At 35.7% G+C, this 25,213-nt stretch overlaps 1 protein-coding gene and 1 long non-coding RNA gene across 2 annotated transcripts in view; one reads left to right on the top strand and one right to left on the bottom strand.

The window, feature by feature from the left end:
- Pawr (pro-apoptotic WT1 regulator) overlaps positions 1-25,213 on the bottom strand; it is a 64,985-nt gene that overhangs the window by 10,154 nt on the left and 29,618 nt on the right. Inside the window, exons 3-5 of the mRNA XM_048359089.1 lie at positions 16,257-16,264; positions 11,241-11,372; positions 4,969-5,003 (exon numbers count right to left, since the gene is read on the bottom strand). Coding sequence (XP_048215046.1) covers positions 4,969-5,003; positions 11,241-11,372; positions 16,257-16,264 — 175 coding nt within the window. The remainder of the gene's footprint in view (positions 1-4,968; positions 5,004-11,240; positions 11,373-16,256; positions 16,265-25,213) is intronic.
- Positions 2,888-23,539, top strand: LOC125360925. The gene is made up of 3 exons (XR_007212833.1): positions 2,888-3,898; positions 12,357-12,363; positions 23,503-23,539. It is a non-coding gene; the product is annotated as an uncharacterized LOC125360925 (long non-coding RNA).

Below are 25,213 nucleotides of genomic sequence, written 5' to 3'. Positions count from 1 at the left end.
TATGGTTACACACTATCACACACTATAGCTATCAGAGATCCTCACAGTAAGACTTGTAATGTTTTACTTAACATTTCAAAATCATTTTTTCATACCAGAACTGAAGTCACTAGAATGAATAAAATATCTATCATAAATAGAACAAAAAAAGAATAAAGTCTAAGACATAGTTAGATAATACCAACACATAAAGAACAGATACAGGAAAGGAAGAACTACAAAGAAGCAGATACCAGAAAAAAGATGATAGTAAGAAAATCAAGAGTAAGGTATCCATGAGGTTGTTTCACGTTGCAGAAAAACACCAAAACTTCTTAAAGAATCTTAAAGAATCTTCATAAACTACAATGTATTCAGGTAGACACTCTAATGCTGACAACTACCACTAGACAAACAAGACACTCAGAAATGATTTGTCTTTTAGTGGGTCTGTAGTTGCTTAAGGAACAAGTTTAAACTGTATTGTGAAAGAGGATAGAGGAGGATCCAAGATGGCTCAGCACTCATCTCCCTATGGAACAACCAGGACAACAAATGTCCTGATTTCAGGAAGGTGACTGAGGAAGAACAACCCTATGTCAATAAGGGAGTGACACAAACTGTATAGGGACTGGAGACTTGAGATAGCAGCACAGAAAGAGGAACAAAACTCACCATAAATGTGACCATGCCCACCAGCCAAGGACAATTCCACATGACTAAGACAAGGCAAGCAAGAAGACATCACAGACTTGCATCAACAACATGCTATTGGAGAGGTTCAATACTTCTCACTAGCTTTGAATCCAATCTTTCTCCGGAGAAAGCAACACACTTTGGGCCTCATCTCCCAGAGTCCAAGATGCTATAGTATGGAGCCACCTTGAGAACAGAGCCATGGCCACAGTCCATTCCGCCAAGGGACCCCCCCACTTCATCTTCTCCTCCCTGGAGTCTCACAAACATCCCAACTGACCGCAGCTACTCAGCTACACAACTGTGATGTCAGAATACAAAGCCCAAAGAGCACCCTGAAACTTTAGGACAACATCTCTATCCACACTACTTCACTGCCTTGTCTCAGTGCCTCAGCTGCAGTCACTCTCATCAGCTCTCCTCTATGAAGCCCAAGGAAACTCTGGGCAGCAGCCTGTGGGCTCAGTAATATGACTGCTACCACCAGTGATCCCACCACTATTGCAGCACTCACCTCACAGGGCCTAAGAACCCAGTTTACTATAACCTGGAACATCACAGTTACAATTGTGAGAGGCCCTCACGAATCCAGCACCCACTTCTGCAGATAGCTGCTTTAACATTCTTACAATTCCTTCACAATAGGCTTGTCGATATATAAAAGGCACCATTATGCAAGTGTAGAAGCAAGGCATAATTATTACTGGAAAGTAAAACCAGTGCTTTATCCCCAGTACATATTAGGTATGAAAGAAGTACTATCATAATTATGAAGAACTGGTTATTTGGCTTTACTGCCAAGTGAAACTGTTTATCCAAGGAATAAAAATGTTTTTAAGTAGAACAGATATGCAAAATGGAAAATATTCAGAATGAAAATGTGTTTCATTAACTCCAACAAGATTGTAATGTTCTACTTAGGAATGTTAATACAAATTTCTAAGATCTAAAGAGAATCTTCATCCATTTGCCCTCAGCTACAACACTATTAATTATAATGTTCAGAAAAGGGAAAATTATAACCAGTTATCACCAGAGATAAATACCACCTTTTGGCAAGTTTTTCCCCTTCTGAGTACTTCACATCTTCTGTGGAGTGTTGTGTTTGGGGAAAATAACACTGTTATTCTAAAACTATCATGAGAATGAGGTTGGCAGCATTAAGATTACAGCTAGAGGAATTTTCCACTAATACAGACATTTTAAAGCTTAGCAATTAGAAGAAATACAAAACTCCTGGGTAAAATCCATGGATATCAAATATTCAGAAGTATAGGGTGGACCATCAATTTCCTACATGACCCAACAAAGAGATGAGTGGTCCCATATATTTAGCATCTCTCACTACCTTGCCTTCTCCCACCCCCACCCCCATCCACTCTCACTCCTCAATGCAGCCCATGTTCTCTAAAGGGATCTCTCTTTTCTTCTTCCAATTAGACATACACACATAACTACAGACCAAATACTAGCAATCAGAATCAAGTCTCCAACCCTAATAATGATGATATATACTTGTAGAAACATAAATGAGCATTACCAGCAACCCTATCAACCCAGAAATGACTGTCATTTTTAAAACGTAATAGTAGTTTATTTTTTTACTTCAAAAATCTCAGTGAAAATAGGGGTTTTCTCCCAGGAAAATAGTCTCTTTTTTTTGGTCGATTGTGGGACTTGAACTCAGGGACTGGGCATTGTCCAAGAGCCTCTCTGTGCTCAAGGCTAGTGCTCTACCACTTGAGCCACAGCACTACTTCTGGTTTTTGAATGGTTAATTGGAGATAGAGTCTCATTGGGACTTTTCTGTGTGGGCTGGCTTCAAATTGTGATTCTTAGCTCTCAGCCTCCTGAATAGCTAAGCTTACAGGCATGAACGACACTTGGCAAGAAAATAGTCTTTGATAGAATTTTAGTAGCACACATTAGATCTCAGTTTAAAAAGCACCACATATGTGTATGTGTGTATGTATTTATATATGCCAGGTCTACAATAATGTATATTTATATTATTTATGATAAATGTTTAATACTTGCCTATTCTACATTTACCGTAAACAGCTTATAACTGTCTTATTCAATCATTATTTTTCTATGCCATAATTTTAATAAATACATTATTAATATTTGCATCGATATAGCATAGCTTTTAATCTCAGTTAAAAATTTCATTTGTTCCATTTACAAGTTATCATTTAAAAAAATACAAGTTATCATTTATGCTCATATCTGTTATACTAAATACAAGGAATTAACCTAAAAAAAATCAAATAGTCACTTCATCAAAGGTATTTGCTCAACTATTACTACTTGAGAACGAGATAAAACAAATTCAGAAAAGGAAACATTCTTCTAAATGTAGTTTGTTATATCCCAGGAATAACAGCTAAAATTGTATTATTAACTCACCACAAGTTTCTCACATAGGACTTCACAGCTCAGAATGAGTCAATAAATATTTGACATATGACGCCCATTTTGCTTTGGGGGAAAAGCTTTTAACAAAACAATACAAAAATTTTCTATGTACTAAGAATAAGTTAGGATCACTGAGCACCAGGGGCTCATGCCTGTCTGTTATCTTGGCTACTCAGGAGGCTAAGATGTAGGGATCATAATTCAAAGCAGACCGGGCAAGAAAGTTTATGAAACTCTTATCTCCAATAAAGCACCAGAAAGCTGAAGTAGAGTTGTGGCTGAAGTGTTAGAGAGCTAGCCTTCAGCAAAAAAGCTCAGAGAGTGCCTAGACCCTGAGTACAAGCCCTAGGACTGGGAGCCGGGGAAGAAAACACAAAAGATGTGAATGTTTAAAGTATATTCTCTACTTTGTATTGTATGCACTTACAACATTTCATATTAACCTAAGAACCCACCAAGTGATGAATGGCTAAATTAAGATGTAGTAGATTTGTGAAATTTCTGATAAGCTAAGGGAAGGAACACAGAAACAAAGGACCACAATGTATATGTGTGGTTCCACATATATGAAACATCTAGTATAGATAAATCTGTAATGACTGAAAGATTACTAGGAGCTGGGGTTGGGAGGAATAAGAACTGGAGTAAAAGTTTCATTTTCATGGTAGGAAAATAAATTCTAGAAGTTCATAGTATGGATGGTTAGAGCACTATGAATAGTATACCTTAAAAGTGTGACTTTTATGATGTCTGAGTTACAACTCAATGAAACTCCCTTTAAAAAGAGAATAAAAACAATGTGGGAGTCTTTACACCTATAATGCCAGCTCCTTGGTAGGTGCAGATTAGGAGGCAGAGATCAGTACAATATTGATAAGGAGACCATCCAGGCATATGAATTCTAAAGTAAGTCAGCCTGAGTTCAAATTCAGTTTCTGCTACTAAGTTTTAACACCAAGAAAAGCATTCTACCTCTGAAAATCACTTCCTTCTATCAAAGGAAGAAAAATCTGTATCTACTTTAAAAGATTACCAGGAAAATTGAGATTGCTATTGAAGTATCTTAGAACATTATAAGAACTCATTAATCTCAGTGATAGGCCTTTGAGAAATAATCAGGATTAGATGAAGTCAGGAAGGTAGATCCTCATGATGGGATTCAGACCTTTATAAAACGGATATCAGAAAGTCAGTCTTCAACTTCAGTGCAGACATCTCAGGTTTAAGATAGCTCCCATCAAAAAACCCAGCTGGGGTGGAATATGACTGTGAACTTCTAGCCTTCCAAACTGTGAGAAAAGTAATTCTGTTGTTCAAGCGCCTATGGCATTTTCTTAATATAGGTGGAATACTTGTATTTTCTTTTTTTTTTTTTTTTTTGGCCAGTCCTGGGGCTTGGACTCAGGGCCTGAGCACTGTCCCTGGCTTCTTTTTTTTTGCTCAAGGCTAGCACTTTGCCACTTGAGCCACAGCGCCAATTCTGGCAGTTTTCTGTATATGTGGTGCTGGGGAATTGAACCCAGGGCCTCATGTATACAAGGCAAGCACTCTTGCCACTAGGCCATATCCCCAGCCCAAATACTTGTATTTTCAATAGTTGAATACATAAGATAGGGTGATTCTAAGTTTTTATTTTGCAAAGTTCATCAAACTATGAAAATTCACAGTGTGGGCAATTTTCAAAACCTGCAGGATACGTCAGAGTAAGCCATGGTCAGACAGACATTACATGCCTACCTACGATGTAATTTCTCACAGTATTAAGGTTTCCTGCTTTTCAAAAAGCTACTTTAAGCAGTTGTACTTAGTTAAGTCATGGTCAGACAGACATTATACTCATGTCTACAATATCAGTCACAAATTTAAAATTCTTACCTTTTATATCTGCCTGAAACTGTTCTAGATGACTCCTGTAAAGTAAAAATAATAGTAAATCAGTTTGGATATGTGTTTTAAATATACCATCACTAGTTATAATAAACAATTGATAAAGAATTATCTAATTTTGAAAGAACTGGTTGAATTCAATTACTATTGCATTATAAAATTCACATCAATTATCACACAAAACTTGATGGTTAAAAAAACTTGATTGTTTAACTCAAATCAATCACTTATAAAATGCTTTTTAAGACAGTGTATTTTTTAAAAGTTCAGAAAATACATGGGTGAGCCATCACTTACCAGTGAGCTCAAAGCTTTTAAGAAACCAATGGGCATTATAATCTTAGTATTTTGTCCTTTATCTTTATGTGTCCTTGTTTTTTTTTTTTTCCAGTAAGGCTACAATTTATCAGATACAGTGGTTAATGATTGTTGTTTTTAAAGACTGAAACTAAGCTACAAAAAAGGAAAAAGAAAAAAATACTTCTGAAAGTTACCATTAACCATTGGGGTGGTTAATACAAGTGGGTAGTCATTTTCATAGTGGGGATTCTCCAAGTAACAATGTAGTTTCATTTCAATAAACAGGTCAAAATTTAACAAGTCTGTTTAAAAGCTAATAGTAACTTTTTTAAAAAGTTAAAAATCATTAAATCTAAGAGAGGATGTACATTTAATGAATTTCAGTCAAAATGGAATAATCAAAGCAAATTAGTAAATGCCACCTTTATGACAAAATAAGCAACCCAATAACAAGGGAAACAGGACACACAGCTAACACTGAAGAAGAAATAGGCAAATTCCAACCACAGTAGCCATTCAGTGGCTCTCAGTCCTATTAGTCTTTCTCCTTGTTTCTACCTTGGAATAGTACTGCCAAGTTTACAAGTTGTATGTGCATACATGGCAAAGTGAATCAATGAGCACAATCCTTTCACAACAGGTTTATTGTGTAAATTTCTTAACTAAGCTTTTACAGAGCCAACTGGAATAGAAAAAAAATCTATCAATTTCCACATACATTCTAATAAATTTGTCTGTTATTCCAAGTCAATAAATACCTACTAAAGCAGCCTAAATCACTTAGTTCATCTGTATTTCTTTTTTGTTGTTGTTTGTTATGGGACTTGAACGCAGGGCCTGGGCACTGATCCTGAGCTTTTTTGCTCAAGGCAAGCACTTTACCACTTTGAGCCACAGCGCCACTTCCAGTTTTCTTGTGGTTAACTGGAGATTAGAATCTCAGGGACTTTCTTACCCAGGACAGCTTCAAACCAATATCCCAAATCTTGGCCTCCTGATTAGTTAGGATTTCAGGCATGAGCTACCAGGATTTGGCTCTCACCTTTAAGTAAAAATATAAGTTTCTGGAAAACAGATCAACTCACCCTCCCACCCCCAATCCTCTCTGATTTCTTTTTCTTCTTAAATCCTAGGAAAATACCTTTCTTAATAATCTACAATTCCATTAAAAAAGCACCACTTGGGACTCAGGTGCAGAAAGTAAGCAGGTGACAGGACATTAGGATGCCTGTGGGCAGTTGTCCCAGGAAGAATTACCTCAGGGTTGATACAAGTACATTCTAATTCTCCCAGGGCATTAGCTGGTCTTCCTGAAGGACAGTAAGGGAAGCCTAGCACATAAACTGCAGTGTCTTATCAAGCCTAAGGTTGAAGAGGCAGAGGCAGCTCACTACATTGTAGAACAAACATAGCAGATTCTCTATTTATAAAAATAAGGCATTTCTATTGGATAACAACAAAAATTCTTTTTACAAATATATTTTACCATATACTATACAAATACAATTTACAAATCATTCTGGAAAGCTTAATAGTTAAGTTTGAAATCTCTGGATAAAGCAGAAAGAAGTACTAGATTCATATGTATCACTCAAAGTACATTTATTGAATGTGTGATGGGACTTCCCCCTGGAATAACAGGATGTCAACTAACAATTTAGAAATATTGTATGTTTAAATAATATCGTATATAAACTAAAACTAAATGTATAAAGTACTCATTTAAATAAGCATGAGAAAAAGGCTAATAATCTCCGAATCTCCAAAATGCAGTAAAGCATCCCACCTCTCTCATTCTGATTATATGTGAAATATTTCAGAACATGCCATGCCACCTCCCCCTGACTGAAATGAAGGAAGCAATAAAGGACGGCTTTCTAAACAAGAGCAGCCCTTATAACTTGTGGGTTACTGCTCTATCAATAACTTGAAACACTATAAGCAACCAGGCAACATGTTTTTCCTTATGATTGCCAACAGCTACTACTACCAACATGCAAAATCTTTACAAATGCACAAGAATGAAATGGAACACTGTAAAACTAAACTTATTATATTTATTTAACATGTTGATTCAATTATAAATACTGAAAGTGGGTAGTATACAAGCTTACAGCCAAGTACATTAATAACAAATTGCATAATAGTATCATATTTATCTCTTTACAGGCTTTTAAAAAAATCTAGTCACTTAAAACATCTCAAAAGGTTTTGTTTGCTTGCTTGCTTGTTTTTGAAATAGTGTTCTATCATGTGCCCTAGTCTGGCCTTAAATTTGAGACCTTCCTCCCTTTGTGTCCCAAGTGCAGGAATTTTAGGCAGACACAAAAATTTCCAAGTAAAGGAGCTTGCCTCTATAAACTTATATTGATAACTAGCATAAACAACTACTGTTAAGCTTAATTCATTCTAAATGTTAAATAATCTTCCTGGACTTGTATTTATCTCATCTTACTGCATATAAACTTTCCTCATAGTTTCTGAGTTGCCAGTTCTGATCTGACACTGCACCTGTCAAGACTATGTTCCTGAGATTTCCTTATTGACTGTGCTAAGCTTAAATGAGCCAGAATGCTTTATTTAAACTTACACAAAACAGTCTGTGCTCTGCCAACATTTTCTTAGCTCTACAAGGTGTTTTCCCTCTCTTTGAGCAATCCAAACTATCCCATTACAGGGATGATTGTTTCAGGAAAAACATATTTGATATCAGTTGTATAACAGACCCTGGAGTTTGGGGAAGATAAAATTACAGTCTTTGAAACGTGTAAAACCAGTAATTATACTATCTACAGGCAATTTCAGTAAAGTAGCATTTCTCCATTTGTTCCACATTTGGATTTCCTTCAAGTAAACATGAGACAATACAAACCATTAGCTCTATTAACAAATGACTGATCTAAAATCTATAATCTTTAAAAATATAACTCATCCTTATTTTAAAATTAAGAATACTGTAATTCCTTCAGACGTAAGTAAACTGTAAAGACTCATAGACAACTAAATGTACACAATGCTGAGTTAGATCCAGGAAAAGACATGGTTGGTATATGTGGGAAATCCTGAATGAGGCCTCGATCAATATTAAATAGTAACAATGTGTCAGGTTTGATTTATTTTTAAGAGCTGATATAGTTACATAGCAGACTATTTCTGGAAAATACAGTAGCTTTTAGAGAAAATGAAGTGTAATTTACTATCAAACAATTTAGGAAGAAAGGTGTTCTGTATAGTCTTTCAATGTATTTAATAAGCTAAGACTGCTGCAAAATGAAAATAATACCCTCTGAAAATTAATACTGTCCCTCACAATAATGCCACTGGTCACTGATAGAGCTCTTTTGCAAGTTAAGTAACTTTGGCAGTATACACTGAGGATTTTTAAAAATCCTTAAAAATGTTTTTTGCTTTGTTTTATGGTATAGTTAAGTTTCACTCTAGAAATATGATGAAAGAAGATGAATTCAAACCACGTTTATAACAATGTCAATTCAAGTATTATTTAAAATAAATTTTAAGTACTAGATTTACCACTAATGGGAAAATTATCTTAACTATTAAATTTAAAAAGAAAATTCTATGCCACTGAAAACAATAGTTCTGAATAACAAAAAACTGCCTATACTACAAAGAACATTTTCAAAATATCATCAAAATTACAAAGGCACATTTCTTTTCATCCAGCAATTCTAATTCTAGAATTCTGTCCTACAGATTTACACATATTCAATATACACAATTCAATATACATGTGTGCATATATATGTATACACATATAAACATATGCTTAGTGTTTCCCAGTTGCATTGTTCATAACAGCAAAAAATTATAAACAACCTTAATGACCAGGTTTAAAAATTATAGTTCACCTGTGAAATGGCATATTCTGTACTTATAAAAACATGGATATCTTTACATACTATTGCAGAAGTCTGCAATACTAAGGGCAAGATGCAAAACAACATGTTTATAATACCTTTTGACCCACCAAAAAATTATAAAGGAAGGGGGAAAAGGGAGGGCAGAAAGAAAGAGTAACCTTGGGTGAATTTGATCAAAATTCATTAAATACAGGATGTAATATCCTAATGAAACTCCTTATACGAGTAATTTATGTTAATAAAAATATAAAGCTAACTCCTGTGTTGCATCAAGAAAAAGATAGAAAATATTCTAATCTGTCAAAAGAATACTGAAGTGCCAAACTCATACCCCATTTGTTCTTCATTTTTAAAGACCGACTTTGCTAAATGGTTCAGATTCACAAACAATATTAAGAAACATACTCTATTAAAAAAGAAAATCTTTTGAAAACAACCAGTGATGCCAGTACTCATTTTCTCTGCCATACACATGCTGTATTGCTTTTGATTTGAGTTGTCAGCAGAGATCTACTCTTTATGAGTGATGGAATATGTGAGTTTAGATAGTAACTAGGATCCAAGGAAGGTCATCTATGTGGACCAAGCATTTCTTGTTCCCACTGAACCCTGAGGAGCCAATGTGGGTGACTCATGGTAGCCTCACTGTCGTCCTAAGCAAATATCCAGGCAAAATAGACACTAGATGCCAAGGTCACCAATGAGGGACACAATCACTAACCCCAACTGCTAATAAAACAAACAAACAAAAACAAGAGAAATGAAGAGTAGAACTAGGAAAAGATCAGAAAAACTATAGTAAAGAAGACAAACTAGGTGAAGCCCAGATCTTCCAGGTCCTATCAGGTATGCTCAGAGAATTCCATATCTGTACTTTCATTTGGACAAAACATTAGACTATGGATAACTTTCTCTTTCTTCAGAAAGACACCAGCTGTTTCTAAAGCCATTGACAGATATTATCTGAGTATTCTACTGTTTGAGTATTCCAGAGTAAGTACAAAGGTGAAGAACTAAAACTAGTTGTCCATTCTTAGTTAAAATGGTAAAATCTCATTATCTTAATAAATAATGCTTTCAACTTATAGGAAATGTTCACTGTAATAGGTCCAGATTTAACTTCAATTTTATGAAACAGAAGTGGCAAAGATGTTTTGTACTACAATTAGTCACAGATGAGAGAAACATTAGTTGTTAGCACATTAAAATATGGTATTACTTTTTTCCCAGAACTGTGATGATTACCATCTATCAACTACTAAAGAAGTATTGTCAAAAATTCTCTACATCTCCTTTAAAATAATTTATTTCTCTCTGCCTGAAGGTTTCACTAATAGATGCATATATTTTATATCTCTTTTCATCAATAAAATGGGGAATGTATGTATTCCTTTGAAATGTCTTTCAACTCTGAAAAGACACATAGGAAACATAGGGGCTGGGAATGTCACAAAATAATTTAATAACAGATTATGATATTCTCCAAATAAAGTTTATATAAAATGGTTCTGAGGATGATAATATAACTGTGGTAGCTCAAAACATGTGTCTGGTATAAACAGAGACTTGGGTTTTCTCCCCAGTACTACCAAAAAGTGAATCTGTAGAGTGAGTTGCTATGTGCTCAAAGTAACAGCTAATTATCTTGTAATTATACAGAAACAGATATTTTAGCAATTCACAATACTGCATATTGTTTTTGTTACTTTTAAACATTTGACTGAATTAACTTTCTGTTCAACTTGACTTTGCTATAATTCTAATTTGAAAATCAACCTACAACAGAACTGATCTGTTTGACCTGCTAATTGTTCCCCTTTAATAGCAAAGAGGTAATTGTTTGTCTTGGTTATTTTTAAAGATGATGACACTTGAACTAGCTTGTCAGTCATTAAATATTCATTGTTCAGGAACTATAAGCCAAACACTGCTTAAGTCAACAGTATCTGAAAATTAGTGGTTAAATCCATCGAAAACACTTAAAAGAAGCTCATGCTACCAAACTCTGACTGGAAAAATTATTAACAGCAACTTAAAACACTTGTAGATCGTGGTTTCCTGGTAGTTTTAAATACTCACCTGTGGCAGGTAGGAGCTGCCTGGATCTAATAAGCTTACAGCTTCATTCTGCATTGTGTTCTGCTGTGTAATTGCATCCTCTCGTTTCCGCTCTTTCTGTCCTGCTTCATCATCTTCATATTCATCTAAGCACTGAAAGAAGAGTTTCCAATTCATTTTCACATATAATTAAGAGTGTTTTGATAGTATACTTTAAAAAACAGACTTGAAGGAATTAAAGAAACCTTTGTGCATTCAGAAAACACATAATAAATGTTCCTTTCAGCAAGATATACACTACATTCCAGTAAATTAAATTCTCTGTTTCAAACCAACACCTCCACACACAATCACACCCCTGGCAACATGTCTTTCCTCTAAGCTCTAATTAGCAAGGACGAATTTCTTAAAGGGATGCTTCATTCATTATTATTCCTTCAATGAGTAAATCCATTGTCTCTGTCTATATAAGACATTTTGCAGAACAACAAATGATGTACTATAACACTTAATTTACAGTTTAGCAAGGCAGATAAATATACATATATGCCAATGCAATATAGATATGGAAAGAAATAACCTAGCGATAAAGATCACTTTCTAGCTTAATACCCCTACAGTAATATAAGGAATATTTTTTCACTGAGGGAGTTAGGAAAGCACTATAATTTAAAGAATGGGTAATTTGGAGCCAACAATTATCTATCACCATTATCTATCTCCAGACTTCACACGAGAGAAAAAAAAATTCAGAACAAATCTATTATCCTAATTATGTAGATTATCCGCTCCTTACAACATATTTGTAACTAATACACTGATCTGAAGAGCTCAGTGAGAGACACAAAATGGATAAAGTCTCTGCAAGCCTTGTTTACAAAGGCATTAAGACACTGACCAAAGCACAGTATGCAGGGAAGACAAGATTTACAAACAGTGCATAAGAGAACAAAAACGAGGCCAGTGTATATACCAAGAGGAGTCACTGGAGGATCTGCAGACAGGAAGCATGGAAAGGAAGGGGTGCCAGCTTGATATGAAGCAATCTGGAATGCAGCAGTGGCACTCATTAGACACTGTGAAAAATAAACTATACAACTTGTGGGCAAGGACCAAAGGGGGAAGGGAGAGAGCAAGGGAAGGGGTAACATTGTCCAAAAAGAAATGTACGCACTTCCTGACTTATATAACTGTAACCTCTTTGTACATCACCTTTATAATAACAGCAACTTTGTTTAAAGAAGCAATTTGGATTAAAAAGGTTTTAGAAGAAAGTATGTGGAATCTTACATTCTCCAGTGATGTGGAGAGGAAGTCTGAGAAAGGAATGGGAAAGCAAACGAAACAGATGAGCAAGCTAAGATTTCAGGTAATATATAGAGTCTCAATGTAGCAAAAAACAGTAGAAGAAAAATTATGATACTGTGACTACCGTAACTGCTGAGAGTCTATTTTGTTCTTGACTCTAATCAAGGAGACTAAGAGTTTCTGGCAGGATCCACAGAACAATATTCTAGCTTACAAACAGGGTGAGATCTCAGAGCCTCACAATTCCTGAGGTGAAGACTGGGAAGACATACCCCTGATTGCCAAGAAACATGAGTAATAGATAACCGGAGACATTTAAATGTTTCTTTACATAGCATAGAAGAATCTTGGTGCTGCATTTCCTTGGAATATAAGTACAATAGAGTAAAAACCACTTTTGAAGAAAGGTATACAGCTATTGGCTATTGAGAGTATGCAATGATAGATCAAAGCGGAAGTGCTAGTTAAACTACAACAGTAATTTGATCCAGTGAAAAATTATAAATCCTAAGTCAAAAATACCAATTAGTAAAAGAAATCTAATTATGTGCTACAAATATGCTGACTAGTCCCAATTAGAAATCTCTCAGGATATTTTAAAATAGTCCCATGGGAGGATGGGAGGGAAGTACTAGGTGGGGAGACTTGTGGGAAGGGATGGTATGCCTAGAGTGAGGATAAAGAAGATTGAATATTGTCAAAATAGACTTTGCAACTATGAAAATGGAACAAGGAAACTTGTTGGGATGCTACTTCATAAGAGTGCAAGGAATGTGATAGAGGGAGTGAAACTGAGAAGAATACAGTATTAACATATATAGAGATGTAACAATGAAATCCCCACCCCTTGTATAATTAATATAAGCCAATAAATATAAACCAACACAGAAATTCTCATATTAATCTATATAATGACAACGTATTAATGATATGTTAAGAATAAAATCATCTGCATTACTTCTAATTGAACCAATAAGATGTGCTGCTTTTCTTTAAGAAATAACTCTTTAAAAGTATAAAAACCACCAGGTACTGGTGGCTCATGCCTGTAATCCAAACTACTCAGGAAGCCGAGGTTCAAAGGGAGAAAAGTCTGTGAGACTCTTAGTTAACCACTAGAAAACCAGAAGTGGTATAGTAGCACAAACTGGTAAAGCTCTAGCCTTGGGCCAAGAAAACCTCAGAGACAGCACCCAGGCCCAGAGTTCAAGCCCTAAGATCAACAAAAAAAAAAGTATAAAAACCACTATAGAGTCCATGTTTCTTTGGGTCTGGCTCACTTCACTTAGTATAACTTTTTCCAAGTCCTTCCATTTCCTTACAAATGGGGCAATGTCATTCTTTCTGATAGAGGCATAAAATTCCATTGAGTATATGTAGCACATTTTCCTGATCCATTCTTCTACTGAGGGGCATCTGGGTTGGTTCCAGATTCTAGCTATGACAAATTGTGCTGAGATGAACATTGTTGTGCTGGTGGTTTTAGTGTGATTACGATTGTGGTCTTTTGGATAGATACCCAAAAGTGGGGTTGCTGGGTCATAGGGGGAGTTCTATGTTTAGCCTTCTGAGGAATCTCCATACTGCTTGCCAGAGTGGCTGAACCAGTTTACATTCCCACCAGCAATGAAGTAGGGTTCCCTTTTGGCCACATCCCCTCCAAAGAAACATGGACTCTATGGTCTCCCTTATTGGGAATAATTAGCACAGGTTTAGGCAAGTCACAACAGAGGATCACAGGAGCCCAATAGCTATACCCTTATGAACACATAAGATAATGCTAAGTGAAATGAACTCCATGTTATGGAAACGATTGTTATATCACAGTTGTAACTACTTTCAACGTGCCATATGTAATTGTAGCCTCTATTGTTGATGATCTTCTTGTATCACCTTCCTGTGGTTGTACCTACACTATCTCTGTATCTTATCTGAGTATATTGGAAACCCGGTATACTGGTATTAGAACTAGGATATTGGAAGCGAATACCAAAATCGAGAGACACAGGGTAAAAAAAGACAAACCACTACAAAAGCAATACTTGCAAAACTGTTTGGTGTAAATGAACTGAACAACTCATGGTGGGGGAAGGGAAAGGGGGGAATGAGGGACGAGGTAACAAACAATACAAGAAATGTATCCAATGCCTAATGTATGAAACTGTAACCTCTCTGTAATTCAGTTTGATAATAAAAAAACATATATATTTAAAAAAAACCACTTTAGCTCTTTGTCATACAAAACTAAGCCTCTGATGATCCATGCTACAAAAGACAAATATTCCAAATTCTTCCACTAATAAACAGCAACAAGAGGTAAAGGAGAAGAGATCTATAAACTTAAGCCAGAATCTCAAAGGACTTATAAACCAATCACGATGCACGGACCTTTTCTGGGGAGAAACCACTCAAGAAAATTATTTTTTAAATTGCTATTTAAAAGACAGTTTGAGCAATGAAAATTAAGATTAAGGAATTGCTTTTTTTAACTTTTTAAGGTTAGTAGTAATGTTCTTGATTTTAAAAGAACTGCTTTTTAGAAACACAATTCTGCTTAAGTTTTAAGAATGAAATTATATGCTACCTAGAATTTGCTTCAAAATAACACAAGAGGGAGGATAGAGAGTCTGTAGTAATACTAAAAAAAAAGGGGGGGGGGTAACTGTCCATGAGTTGAAAACTGGTGAAGGATGGGTATGGAGGACATTATCCTATCCTCCATACTGTGTATATTCTTAAATTCTGCTTAAAAAATTGTTAAAATACCAATCGAAATGTAGCTTCATTTTTACTCTAGCGTGACTAAACTACTAAAACTAGGTATTTTATTCTAAATAGTGAAACACTTTTGCCCCTTGAAAATAAAATAGTGGAATACCATTTGAAAACTTATAAAAATAGTACATACTTGTTATTTATTGTAAAGGGAATATTTATATGAATGACAGAAAAGAATACATTATCTGTACAATGATTTCTTTGTTTGCCTTATAATCATCTGAAAGTGTGTTAAATTACAAAATTACAAGAGCACAGATTTTGGAATCAGAGGCCTAGATCCAAATCACAAGTCTGACAGTTAAAATAGTAGTAGTAATAGCATATTATTTCTTGACTATTTTTCAGATGTCAGGCACTTTAAAGCACAAAGTTCTAGTATGTCATATAATTTTCACAAATCCTTAAGAAGTAACTGTAAAGAATCCAAGGAGTAGGCTTAACTAACAGGCTTAGTAAGGAAATGGGTGAGCGGTACAGATACAACTCGAACCCGAAGCTGTCTAACTCCAAACCTTGATGTGCTTTCTAATGGAGCGTTTTAATAAAAAAAAAGAAACAGAAAAGAATAGAAATTATCTGTGAGTATTTTCAAATCTTTTGTTTGCCTTAACTGTGAGTCTACCAGGTCACTCTACAGAATGCACAATCTCTGGAAGGTGCAACGAGATGACAGTTACATAAAGGTCATGTATTCTATATTTTTCTGTGTTCACTCTTGCTTACTTCTTTTTTGAGACTAACAATTCTTTCAGGCTCATTTCCACAACTATCTCAGTCACTGACAACAGGTCGCATTTCCCCAGGCTTCATCATCACTGTAAGGACACTTGTTTCCCTATTGCTCATGCACCTGCCACCTTACTCTGATCCAACCCTGGTAACACTTTGCTTCCCCCTTCAAATCATTCCATGTGTCCTCTAAATTTTTATGATAAATACCTTGTTAACCTCAGATGCTAAATGAAACCTAGCTGGCTCCCCCCAAAAATGGCTCCCTATAGCTGTCTCAACAGGAAACTGTTTATTTTCATTCCCTTCACACCTGGTGACACAGTTAGTGCCTTCTCTGCCCTCCAAAACAAGTCTCTGCAGCAGGTCTCCTTTGCTTACAACGCCAGGATCTGAGCAATTCTTACTGAGTCACTAGTAGAATTTTTGGGAGGCAAACTTTTCTTCATCTTGATGATTAAAAGGATGCTACTGAGTTATGGAACTGAAGTTTTGAACACTACATTGTAATTTGGAAAAATAGTTCTGTTAACAAGCGAAAGACTAGGGGTATCTCTCAGCTCAGCAAAACAACACTTGCCTACCATGCAAAGCCCTGCATTTTATTATGGAAGGGGAGGAAAGGAAAAGAAAACATAACCACTTAACTATAAATGTGAAAAACTGAGAGGGGAATACAGGATTCTTTTTACTTTTTAAACTGGCAGCATTTTTTTTTTTGCCAGTCCTGGGGCTTGAACTCAGGGCCTGAGCACTGTCCCTGGCTTTCATTTGCTCAAGGCTAGCACTCTACCACTTGAGCCACAGACCAACATCTGGCTTTTTGTTTATGTGGTACTGAGGAATCGAACACAGGGCTTCATGCATGCTAGGTAAGCACTCTCCCACTAAGCACATTCCCAGTCCCCTGGCAGCCTTTTCATGTTTATTTTTTAACAACTTTTATCAGTACCAATCCTGCAAAAGGGGATTTCGCCTTGACATGTCCACACAATATACCCTGACCAGATTCATTCCCTCTATCACCTTCTCTCTCAATACCATTCATGGTTTCCCAAACAAATCTAGAGCTTCATTGTTCCATTTTCACACATGTATATAAAGATCTGGACCATTTTCACTCTCCTTCCCCACCTTATCTCTTCACTAGTCCCTTCATGCCAAACAGGACATCTTTTGCATTCTTGTCTTTGTTTTTGTTGTTGTTGTTGTTGTTGGGGTCTAGGATTTTTTTTTAACATTGCCACTGTGGAAAATTTGGCAATTCACTAACAAGTCTATTTATGCTACCTGCATCACATATTCATCTCTCTGAAAAGTTTGAAAGCCATTGTACTATGTTTATAAAAACATAGTTATAGGATCCTGTTTGGGGCAAGAGACACACAAATGCAATTTCAGCATCATTACAGTATTTCATACTCTCATTATAAAACATTATAAAACTCTCATTATAAAACAATAAATATATGCCAAACTGAATACTAAAGTGTGTGGTGTACTGATTAGACCGATTGGATCAGATTACCAAAAACCAATTAAGGATAAGCAGGAAGTATTACTTGAAGCTCATAAAGACACTAGGCAATGATATAGTAAGTTCTTGAACAAAATGAGATATGAGACACTGGTTTTGGAACATTAAAAAAAATGTTATTCTCTTGCATGCAGATGCCTCAATGTGTGTATACATACCTGATCTTAATATGAAGAATCCATATTAAGTTCATTAGGTGTTTTGTATTTTTTCAATGATTTTTGCAAACTCTAAGCACTTGTGTATGAAGCTCTAACACTATGGGGATTGACACAAGATTTTTTTCAATGAATTAAAATGAGGAACAGAACCACAAAAACTAAAATGAAAATGAAGTTTCAAATCATCAAGTAAGTTCAACTGTATTTACGTATAAGTTGTACAAACCATGAATGTGAACTTGTCTGTGCTTTCCAAAACTAAAAGTTTATATGCCCATGACAGGTATTAGCAATAGATTCCACTTGTTTCCTTCATCAATAATCCTTCAGTCCTATCGGTCCTGCTGCTTCCTGACCTGCCTCCTGTGGTAACAACCCCTTTTATCTTCCACTGGACCTTCATCTAGCATACTCTGCTCTGTTATCACTCAGTTCCTGCCTTGCTTTTCTTTACCTTCCATCGCTGCTCCAAAGACAACATGGATTTTCAGATAACTGAACAAAAACAATTTTTCCAAAATAACAAAGAGAAAGTTGAAATAAGACCAAGTTAATCAGCACCCTCTGTGGAAATACTGGGCAAAAATAAACAAGTGATCTTTCCTCATTAGGCAACAGCAAAAAAAACAAAAAACAAAAACTATAGTGTATATCCATGCTGCAATAATTAAAAACTGTGATACACTTACACTTAAGGCAGAAAGTATAAAAACTACATGGAATTAATTCAATTATCTGAATATTATCAAGTACTCTGTTTCCCCTTACAAATATGTTTGCTACCAATTTGATTTATCACAGTGAGTTATAGTATGCATTTTTTTGGGGGGGGGGGCAGTTCTGGACCTTGGACTCAGGGCCTGAGCACTGTCCCTGGTTTCTTTTTGCTCAAGGCTAGCACTCTGCCACTTGAGCCACAGTGCCAGTTCTGGCCATTTTCTATATATGTGGTGCTGGGAAATCGAACCCAGGGCTTCATGTATACGAGGTAAGCACTCTTGTCACTAGGCCATATTCCCAGCATAGTATGCATTTTATAGCAACTTGGCAACACAATTCAGGGGATTTGATTTGATTTGATGGACTTAAAATAAAAGCTAATATGTAGATACAGAGAGAGAGAGAGACAGAGACAGAGAGAGACAGAGAGAGAGAGAAAGAGAGAGAGAGAGAGAGGTGCGCCTTTATTACAACAAATTTAATCCTTCAAAACCAGAAAATAGAACACAGAGAACTTCCTCCTTCCTTCCCTCCCATTATAATTCCTTATGATCACATCACCCAGGCACAGAAAATATACAACCACACTACTGGGATCTCATCAGATCTCAGGGCTAACCCATATTAAGTTCTCTAAATATTCATGATCAGAAAGGTAACATGCTCTCTGTCATTTGTTTCAACAAAAAAAACTGGAGCTAGGTTCTTTTTATTTTGAACAAACAACAGTATTTTTCCTAATTGTAAAATTAATGTGTGTTAGAGAAAACTACAAACAGAAAAGAAAAATAATCTCCCAATCTTAAACTGTTACCAGTATGATAAAAATATTTTTATTGGTATCTTTTTTAATTCGGAGAGCTGTGAACATTTTGTTTTGAGATGTACGTACATCATCTGAAACAATACTGCTAGTGACCACAATTGTCACATGTGTGGTGCTGTAAGACACAAAAGCTAGTCTTTCACGTGAAAGATGTACTGGTACAAACCTGGAACTCCTGCTACAGAGGAAGCAGAAGATGGGAAAATTTAAAGTCAGCTCAGGGAAAAATGTTAACAAGTTCCTCCTACTTCAACCAAGAAGCCAGGAATGGTGGGTTATACCTGTAATCTCAGCTAAATGGGAGATGAAGGTAGGAGAATCCTAGTCTTACGTGACCATGGGTAAATTAAGACCCTACCTGAAAATAAGCTATACAGAGGGTGGGTGGTATGGTCCCAAAAGGTAAAGTGTCTGCCCTAGCAAGTGTAAAGCACTGAATTCAAACCCCAGTACTGAGGGGTAAAGAAAAAAAGTAGTCAAAGGATGTGAAATTAATTTGGGCCTAAAACAAGTGCAAATAGTAACCCCAAAACTTTAAGTTCTGCATTCTAGTTTTTGTGGGAATGCTTATGAAAACATTCATAATTTACCATAGTTAAATCACTCATTGAGATGTGAACACACAGAAGGTAAAGACTATATAGAACTGTAGGCAATCCACCACTTGCTGAGATTTCTCCAACCCAGAAGGCATTTGCTGAGAAATTAAAAGTATTTGGTTAAGCACACTGACAGAGTCATTTGAATACACACTTAGATAAAATGAATGAGAACACTGAAGAATCCTTTGGAGCTTAGTGATTCTGGAATCATTTGTATGCTTTGAGAAACAAAATCAAGTAGTTTCTGTCTCCTATAGTCAGATTTCAACAGAATTTAACTTCTAATGAAAACTAAAACAAAGTTACTAAGCAAGAAAAGGTTTTACGAAAAGGAATCCTGGGGGTGGGAATTTGGCCTAATGGTAGAATGCTTGCCTAGCATGCATGAAGCCCTGGGTTCGATTCTCAGCACCACATATACAGAAAAAGCTGGAAGTAGCAATGTGGCTCAAGTGGTAGAGTGCTAGCCTTGAGCAAAAAGAAGCCAGGGACAGTGCTCAGGCTTGGCAATCAATCAATAAATAAATAAATGGAATCCTGAAAGAAGAATGAGCTAGGAGCTGGAGACATGGATCAAGAGACAGAGAACCTGCCTGGCAAGTATGAGGTCCTCAAATTCACACCTAAGAAAAAGGACAAGAGTTGACAGTCATCATTAAGCACATCCTGAAAGCTCTGCTCAGAGTCTATATAGCATATAATTTTTAGTTTTAGTGACTATATCTCAAAAGAAGGAAAAAAGATTAGGTCTAAATTTGAGGCTAAAATAAATACTGCATGGGATTTTTTAAAGTTATTTTATCTCAAGAAAGTGTCCTTACTTTTGCTGCTTCTGCTGTGTGTGTGTACACACGCCATTCCTGGGGCTTGAACTCAGGGCCTGAGTGCTGTCCTGGAGCTTTATTTTGTTCAATACTAGCATTCTACCATTTGAGCCACCACAATTCCACTTACTTCCAGCTTTTTATTTGATTAGTTAATTGAGGTAAGAGTCTCATGGACTTTCCTGCCTGGGCTGGCATTGAACCAAAATCCTCAGATCTCAGCCTCCTGAGTAACTATGAGGTAGAGAATTTTGCAATAGGAATGGGAAGCTTACTTTCAAACAGTTTTCACACTTCTCTACAATACATAAGAAACACCAGCACTTTACAATGTGATCATATATATAGTATTTGCTCAATAAATATAGGGGGAGGGTTAGAAAGGCAGAAAGAAGTTCATCAATTTAGACAGTAGCACTCATGACTGGTATCTACTTTAGTTTGGTACTCTGAATGTGAGCATTCAATGAAGGTATGAAAATGCACAGTGTAAAGGGTAGCCAATTTTGCTACCTGCAATCTTCCTTTTCATAGCTCTTACAAATAAAAAACAGGCAAATCTTCAGAATAAATTATCTAGCTCCCCTCTGTCAACATGTAAATGCTAATGTGGTAAGAGAAAATGGGTGACACAACAGCTTTAGAAACCTTTCAAAACTAAAAAGGTCAATAAAATTGCCAGAAAGTCCTCTAGAATAGTTTTGCTGGTGCTGGGGATTAGACCCAGGCTTTGCAAGTCCTCTACCACTGAGCTGCATCTCAGCCCTAGACTATTGTTTGCATCCAACTAAATCTGCTGTTTCAACAAGAATGTTTTACAAAAACATTTCTCTCTCTCTCTCTCACACACACACACACCCCTTATGAAACACAGCATATAAATACAATAAATACTCCAAACTCCAGATATTTAGAAACCATTCACTGTATATGGGCAGCCTATAGAGTTTATTTACGTATGTGGCTTAAATCTACAAAGGAAAAATGGAAGCAGAGGAAATTAAAGACAGCTTAAATGGTTACCTGCTATCAACTTTCACAAAGCAAAAATAAAGTGATATCTCAAACGTTGGGAAGTGAGGTGGGTGGTGAAATCTTTAATTGTATGAAAACTACCTGAATGACACAGGATTAAGAGTTACCATAGCAACCAGATCATTTTGGTCCACACCTCTCCAGAAATTCCAATCTTTTTGAACAAAGCAATGCTAAGGCACTAACACTACTTTATAGTCTCATATGTGTCAAATCAAACATTAAAACACAACAGTATTTAGACGGGAAAACATTCCTGTGGTACAAATGTGCTTATTATGTGGTTTTTCTTCTTTATAATTGAAATTTAAGATTTGTTAAAATTGCCGAAATCCTGTACCATTAGGTTTTAGTTTGCCTTAAAACTATGCGAAGTTCTTGATCTCATGTTAGGACAGACAAGACTTTTATAATGAGGAAACAAAATGTCTGCAGAAAAGAAGTTAATTTTGTCTTAATTTGGACTTGTACTAAAAAATGCTCTTGAGCACATTCTTTTCCAAGTCTTTTAAGGAATGATAATAATATGCGCCTTTCCCATTACACAGTTCAGATCAAATTATATACCTAACAATCACAACTGTGAAGTATTCATTTACATACTTTCCTTCAGTGTTCAGAACACCTTTACTATTGACCACATTGGAAGACTTAAATAAGTAACACTAGGTAACAAAAAGCCATTTCTCTATACCTCAATTGTTTTTATAGTACCTTTATCAAATAACCAGTGTCTAAATAACAACTTTCTTCAAAAAGTTTAAACAACAAAACAAAGCAAAAACCATATGTCATGTCAATGATTCCCTTAAAACAAATCTGTGAGGACAGATAGGAACGTTTATGCTTATTTTACTTTTGCTTTACAAAATTACTTTCACTTTAAAGACTTAAAAGTCCTAGGTAAAGACAACTTGAAGTCTAAACTAGGTTTAAAGTTCACTTGGATTCCAAAGAGACTTCAGTTTACATGTCCTAGTGTTAATAATTCTTAAATAAGAATGGCAGTTTCCAAACAGTGTGCACCAAAGGGTGATAAACTCAAACTCCTCAAAGACAGTTTAAATATTTGAGGGAAACAAAGTAACTTTAGCTATCTGGAATACTGGTTTAACCACTAGCTCAAGCTAACTTGGTTAAAAAAAATTGGATGATGTTATATTCCTTCCCAGGACACTCTATCTTTATAAAACTAGGTCACCCTATCTTTATAAAACTCAGTCTCTATAGTTAAAATAATAATAAAACATTTATAACATGTAACTTGTTACACAACCAAATAGCTGCATCATTCTTTCAATATTTTTATATAAGGGATGTGTTAGCCAATGGATACATGCAGTTCTCCACATGGAATTTAAGACCACAGTTAAGCAAAGCAATTAATAATTATATTTAATTAGCATATAAATATTTGGCAACTTCCACTCAAATAACAATGCAAACATTTTAATGGCATTAGCATATACTAACAAAAAAAAGGAATTTGGGTGATTAGAAAGCCATTCAGTTTGGTATGCTTTATCGTGAATAAGGAAATAATTCAATACAGCTTTGGCTAATACATAAACAAAATGGTTTTGCTTTGTTTTGTACTGGGGTTTGAACTCAGGACCTATTCACTCTTGCTTGGAGCTTTCCTGCTAAGGGCTGGCACTCTACTACTTGTGTTATACCTCCCACTTCTGGATTTTTGCTGATTGGAGATGATAAGCTCTCAAATTTGTCTACCCAAGCTGGCTTTGAATGGTAGATCCTAGGCTGGGAATATGACCTAGTGGCAAGAGTGCTTGCCTCGTATACACGAAGCCCTGGGCTCGATTCCCCAGCACCACATATATAGAAAACGGCCAGAAGTGGCACTGTGGCTCAAGTGGCAGAGTGCTAGCCTTGAGCATAAGGAAGCCAGGGACAGCACTCAGGACCTGAGTCCAAGGCCCAGGACTGGCAAAAAAAAATAAAAAAAATAAAAAAATAAAATGAATGGTAGATCCTCTGATCTCAGCGTCCAGGGAGCTAGATTATAGGCATGAGACACCAGCACTCGACTGACAAAATAGGTTGTACTTTAAAATATATGAGAAAAAGTAAGGCTGAAGTACAGCTCAAGGCAGAGTTCCTCTCTAGAAACCACTAGGTACTTAGTTCAAACCCCCAAAAAGAAAAAAAAAATACACATCTAATATTGAGTCAGAAATTGCACTTATTATTGCTTAACCAAGACTAAGCTTAGAAAATAGTAAACATTTTCAACCCAGGTGCTTTGTAGAAATGACAATAATACAGAGATGGCTATGAACATATTACTGCAGAGATAGTTACTAAACTGAGTTGGCAACTTTAAAGCCAGATAGACTAAAATTTTCACAAACTTCAATGATCCCTTCAAATGTAATTCTAGAAACTTTTTTTAACATACATACTTTATAGGAACCAAATGCTTTTGGAGTTATATTCACATAGTGTAAGCTCACTAGACAGTTTTCCTAAGGAACGATTTTCCACAAATCAGTGACAACATTTGGTAAAATTAATTCTTTGAACTATGGTAACTAGAAGTTCCAAAAATAGCACAATAGACCACATGAGGGAAGAAGAAAGATTCTTTAAGGGATTCCCCTTTCAGGGGTTATAAAATCTAAGTCCCACAAGTTAAATAACCCACTTGTACTCTCAGTTGAGGGGAAGAGAAAGTTGAAAGAAGAAAATGCATGTCATAAAAAGGAAAAAACCCTTTGGTAACTATTACAACTAAACTGGTTAACATTCCTATATGGTTAACATTCCTAATGTAACAACCTTATATAATCTAAAAAGTAATAAATAAAATTACTAAAGACGGGTAGGTAAAAAAAAATGGCCAATAAATTAGATTTGCTGCATTTGTATTTCTTTTTTTCTATACCCAGAAAAACAGAAAATTTGATAGGTCAAAAATGAAGGAGGAGGTAACAAGTTTGATAAGAAATGTATTCACTGCCTTACGTATGAAACTATAACCCCTCTGTAGGTCACTTTGACAATAAATTAAACAATCTGAAAAAAAAATTGATAGGTCACATTCATCCTGTTCATTATATCCTAGCTGACAACCTAATTACATTGCTGGTGGTATCAATGAAGAGTCACTGCCAAAAGAATGCTCCAATTTCTTTTTTTATGGCCACAAATCTCATCTATTTTTCAATTAAGCAAAATCTAAAGCTATTGAGCAACCCAATCCCCAAAAATAAAAACAAACCTCTTGGCTATATATTACAATTCTATATGGGTTTGTAGCTTTACATAACAAATAACTAAATTCTCGTAAGTTTTCAAAAATCCTCCCACACTTGCCTTTATCATAAACAGTAATGCTGAGAAGCTGAAGGGAAACCCTGATAATTCATGCTTTGTAAATGTGCTTTTAATTTCTCTGATGACTAAAGGCTATAATAATGTCACTAGGAAAACAGAAGAAGGCTGAGTGAG

Source organism: Perognathus longimembris, chromosome 1, assembly GCF_023159225.1.
Source record: "Perognathus longimembris pacificus isolate PPM17 chromosome 1, ASM2315922v1, whole genome shotgun sequence".
Taxonomy (NCBI): Eukaryota; Metazoa; Chordata; class Mammalia; order Rodentia; family Heteromyidae; genus Perognathus; species Perognathus longimembris.
This window is presented reverse-complemented; position numbering and strand designations above follow the sequence as displayed.